The sequence below is a fragment of the Aplysia californica genome, unplaced genomic scaffold (genome assembly GCF_000002075.1).
Source record: "Aplysia californica isolate F4 #8 unplaced genomic scaffold, AplCal3.0 scaffold00276, whole genome shotgun sequence".
In the NCBI taxonomy this organism is placed as follows: Eukaryota; Metazoa; Mollusca; class Gastropoda; order Aplysiida; family Aplysiidae; genus Aplysia; species Aplysia californica.
In genome coordinates this window covers 864968-870093 of record NW_004797546.1, presented here as the reverse complement: position 1 = coordinate 870093, position 5126 = coordinate 864968, and the positions used below count along the sequence as shown (strand labels likewise).

The following is a 5126-nucleotide window of genomic DNA, read 5'->3' as shown; positions in this document are numbered from 1 at the left end:
TTTATCTCCCGGATACCGCGGCTCAGTGTTGTGCTATGTAGGCCATCGGTATAATATTACACTCATTGGGACATGCGGACTCTCAAACTTAAAAATAAAAAAAATACGTGTTCTCTCCTTTCGTAAAATGCGACTTATCCGGTTTTGTTGTTGTTGTTGTTGTTGTTGTTGTTGTTGTTGTTGTTGTTGTTGTTGTTGTTGTTGTTCCACTGCAGTGTTCACCAGTGTTCATATCTCTTGCAGTGTGGTTGTGCAGTTGAACCGATGACGTCACATATTCCGGTCATTCGACCACACCCTGTCGACGCGCTGTTCTCGAACGCTTCAATGAGGAACCTTTTTGTTTTTTCCTCCGCTTTTCATACAATTTTTTTTTCATTCAGCTTTCTCTACCTGAATGTTCTTGGGTCATTACTTTTTCCCTACTGCTTTTCATGGCTGGACATTTCCTGCTTCAAAACCACACCAACATTTTGTTATAATCGCAACTGAAACCTCAGGCTGAAGAATGATCATTTTCAGTAACGGGAAGAGATAGGCCATTATTTCCCCTTCATTTTGAGATATAATACATGTGGATAAAATTGAAAATTGAACTCATAATCTTTAATTTGTCCGACGGTAGGCAGAGTCAGAAAGTAGGTCAGGGAAAGGGTCCGGTCCAGGTGAGGAAAACCCCCTGGTAAGGAAGGAGTTAAACATGCAGTTTGTGTTTGAGATTGCTGTATTTGTTTAGTAGTTTAGTATGGGGTTTTACAGCGCTCGCAGCTGCATAAGGTTATATGAGCACGCAAAGCACAAGTTGGTTTTTTATACGTGGTTTACTACACGGCTGTGTATGGGTTATTTGATCTTAAAAGTTACAATATCAAATATTTGGTGTAGATATATAATTTCAGACTAAAACAACTTTTATTAAAAATGGTAAATTATTCAATTTTGTTCTATACTACAATTTTCCATAGAGGCCAATGGCCTTCATTAAATTCAAAATTCTGTTGGGACCAACGACAGAAAGATTGCTGTATGATGTTTGGAAATGTGGCTAAACGTTGCCTTTTGTCTTTTGTCCATAGGACGTTTTAGGTGACCGCCAGTTAAAGAAAACTTGACTTTCGTTTTCTACTTGATGTAAAGTTCGGTTTGTTAGGCAGGCTTTTAATGTTATTTAGATACCTTTCTGTTTATATCTGTAGTTATGTATAATAAAAATGTTCGCAAGATTTCGAAATTTGATACATTGAAGTCTTTTTTTTAAATTACAAGTTATGTTGTTCACATTATGGGTCTATGTTCGTGTCGGAAGAAGATAGCATCTACAATCTAGCACGCACATAGCTGAACGTGTGCATACCGAAACACGAACATAGCGAACCATGCACTAAGCGAAATTCGCACACAGCGAAGAGATTTTCAATTCTTGAATCTGTTTAGTCTTCACGTATATTCTCATCCTGTTCATTTCGCTATATGTGCGGTAGTTTTTTTGTTTAAGAAAAATAGCTTTTGCAAGGTTATACGGCGCTCACCACTGCGTTATGTGAGCGCCGATGGGTGGATTTCAACAGAAAAGTTCAAACGGGGAATCAGGCTTACTCTGTTCACCTCTCTAGCCTCAACAGCACAAAGTCTGCTTCGACTGTCAAAGCACCCCAGAAATAGCAGTTCACGAAAAATTGACCAACATACATTTTATTATTATTATTATTATTATTATTATTATTATTATTAATAATAATATTATTATTATTATTATTATTATTATTATTATTATTATTATTGTTATTATTGTTGTTGTTACTGATGTTGTTATTATTGTTATTATTATTATTAGTAGTAGTAGTATTGTTGTTGTTGTTGTTGTTGTTGTTGTTATTATTATTGTTATTATTATTATTATTATTATTATTATTATTATTATTATTATTATTATTATTATTATTATTATTATTATCATTTTATTATTATTATTATTATTATCATTTTATTATTATTATTATTATTATTATTACTCGATACAGACCCGTTTTAGGAGCGAGGATTTATATAGTGATAGGAAATCCCACGATAAAATGTTTTGTACCTGATTCATTGCCGTGGGACCTCTGGGTAGACAACATTGCTGGCATAAGCGCCATCTGGAACTCCGTCCTGGGCAGCAAGTCTGTTTGCATGAATTCTAATAGAGTCCCTGGACCCAACACGACTCATTGCGACTTACAATTATCCAAATGGGAAAAAAATTGCCCTGTAGAGAAACCCCTATCCTTTTTAAAGTCTGTCCTAGAGCTTTGTTGTGAGTCCTTGCAACAGCAAGTCTAACCAGAAACTGTTTCCGACGCATTCTGAGATGTTATGATTTGTGAGACGTGCTGACAAAATGAGTTACTTCTCACAATCCACAAAAGGAGATATTTGCCACAAATCGACACTAGGGTCAAATTTGTAGATTTTCCATTGAAGTCATATTTCGAAAGAATAACACGCCTTATATTATTTCATACGTATACATTTTAAAACTTCACCTAGAAGCGTGAAGTATTTATTTCCTTAGGGCTCAAATCCGAGAAGTAACTCATTTTGTCAGCACGCTTCACATTTGGTGCAGCAGCGGATTCTTATCTTTGTCTGGAATTTCTGCACTGACTATTTTGTCTGTGCCACTTGGTGTATTCGGCTTGTTATCTTTGTCCATAATTAGAAAAAAATAGTGCTTTCGGCAATCTCCTCACTTTTGTGGAACCACATGGTAGCTGTGTGTGCTCTCATCCCTCCTAGTGCTTCCTTCTTTAAAATGTCATCCATCAGGGCATTGAGCTTGAATTTGAAGACTCTGAAGAAAATATGAGGTCGATCACCTGGCTGCTCCCCTTCATTCAAAGCAGCTGTGATCTCAAGCCATTTGGGATTACATGTGAATGTAATAACGATGTCTGGCTTTCCAAGTTGTCTCACTATCGCCATGGCGTCTTGGAAGGATTCCGAATAAAATCTTGGGGAACCGTACACTGTTGCTGGTAATGTATTATCTTCACACCAACATTCACAGGGTCATCAGCAGAAGCAGGATCTATCAACCCTTGGTATTTTTCAGCACGAATTTTGTTTTGTTTTATTTCTCCCAGTCTAAGCGGCTTCCCTCGATCAGCGCCCATTGGTCCTCGGCATATTGTTGCGTTAGCCTCATCATTTTGAATATGATATTAAAATCATACTTGGAGACGGAAGGCATAAAAATCAGCGGCGGTAAGGGTTGTGTTGTCTGACGTTTTTAGTCCTAGATGCTAGCCATCACATCCAGTGGGGAACATGGGCACATAGTGAAGGGGATCGTGAGAACGATGGCACGTACTGATTCTTCGTAATTCCTGGCCATCTCCTGATCTGCATCTCGGATGCGCAACAGATTTTACCATTAGACACATTTAACCGAATGTCTAGACTACGGAGAGACCCGAAGGAAATATTTTAAAGACAAAAAAATTGTAAGATCTGTTTTCCATCGCTGTTCCGAACGGATATTTTTATATTAAGAAGGCCATTGGCCTTTATGGGAAATTATAAAATGGATTGTTTGAAATGTTAAAGTGTTGTTTAGAAAGTAGTTTAAAATTTAACACCTATTTACACTCAATTTTTAGCATTCTAACTATCTTAACTAGAAATGTTGACCATAATCAGGCCGAGCAGTGAGCTGTTGAGAAAAAAAAATTGTTTCTCAAGCTCATATGACCTTATATAGTTGCGGGCGCCGTAAAACCCCGTACTAAACTAAAACTGGTATACATCGTAGTGCGCTCGTATGATGTCCAAATGGCCGGAGTGGTCTGCGGGTGGAGTGCTGCAGCCTCACCACATGAAGGTAAACTGTATGTTCTGGTCTGTCCGTTTCTAGGGGTGAGGGGACTTGCTGGCATGCAACACAATTTCAATTTTTTTTTCTTCTGCACACACTTCAATTGCGGACTTGGGAGATTTTACGTATGAATTGACATTCTGAGGGCAAGCTGGACGTTCATTCAAAAGGTCTGGCCGTAAAATGTGTGACTGTCTCAGCCTCTCCTGTAGTTCTGTGGCAGAATCATGAAAAAAAATATGAGCAAACTTTGGTTCAGTTTCAGCAGTGAGAAGAAGATTTCCTAATCGGTGGTACAGCTTGTCCTGGATTTTGAACAGCTTGTTCACTGCACCCAATTGAAGCAAGGACGAGAGCTGTCGCTCTGTGTTCCATCGTAACACTTTATTAGTTTCTGAAGGAGTGTGAGTGGTACAGCTACACTAAATTTGCCATTTTGACAGCAGAATGTGTTTCTCTCTTCTCTCCATCTTATGGCATTGCAAGGTTCACAGACAAAACTGAATTCACCGCAGTCATGTGTCCGTAATCTCCGACCAACTTCAGTTTCAACAGAGGATTGTGCCCATCATGACAGGTTGCTACTGCTTCTACTGATTATTGACTGCTGCTCCGTTTGATTTTTTGTCTCGACCCCTTCTCTCCGAGTCCCACGAATGTGCTTTGAAGAAAAAAATCGAAAAGCAACGTTTTACCAAATTAAATGGCAAAATCAGTTGCCATGATCAAACTGTTCAGTTCTACTTTGTTAATTGCCGTGGATTGAGTGAGGGCTTCAAACTTGAAGTAGTATAATGACGGGAAGTTGGCTATGAAAAGGGCATGTATAATGACTGATAGAATGACGGGGATAATGACGACAATCAGTTAAGTGGATCACGGCATTTCCAGGCGCCCTCGTGAAATTGTCTCCCCTTGAAATGACCTATGTTTTCATATCCTCAACAAATCACGTCATCAAAAAAGTCCAATGCAAGCTTGATCAATAGATTTGCCTTCCTTTTTTTATTTCCAGATACTGCTGTTTCAGTTTTGCATTGAGTAATTTCATAATGATTATTCCTTTAAGCTATTTCGTGGAGTTCTTATTCAAAATGTGGTAACGGGCAGTGTCACAGAGGTGATATTGTTCAGTGCCAACAAATTATATGTAAAATTGTCGTCATTATCGCAAAGTATCAGTTGAAGAACATTATCACCATAGCGCCAGGAATTACTCTTGACGTTTTGTAGATTCTCTGTTTAGTTTTAGTTTTAGTAAGTGCTTTTT

At 38.1% G+C, this 5126-nt stretch overlaps 1 protein-coding gene across 1 annotated transcript in view; it reads left to right on the top strand.

The window, feature by feature from the left end:
* The window catches only part of LOC106012149, a 4794-nt gene extending 3682 nt beyond the window's left edge, over window positions 1-1112 (top strand). Inside the window, exon 2 of the mRNA XM_013084163.2 lies at window positions 1077-1112. Coding sequence (XP_012939617.2) covers window positions 1077-1112 — 36 coding nt within the window. The remainder of the gene's footprint in view (window positions 1-1076) is intronic.
* The last annotated feature ends 4014 nt before the right edge of the window (window positions 1113-5126 follow it).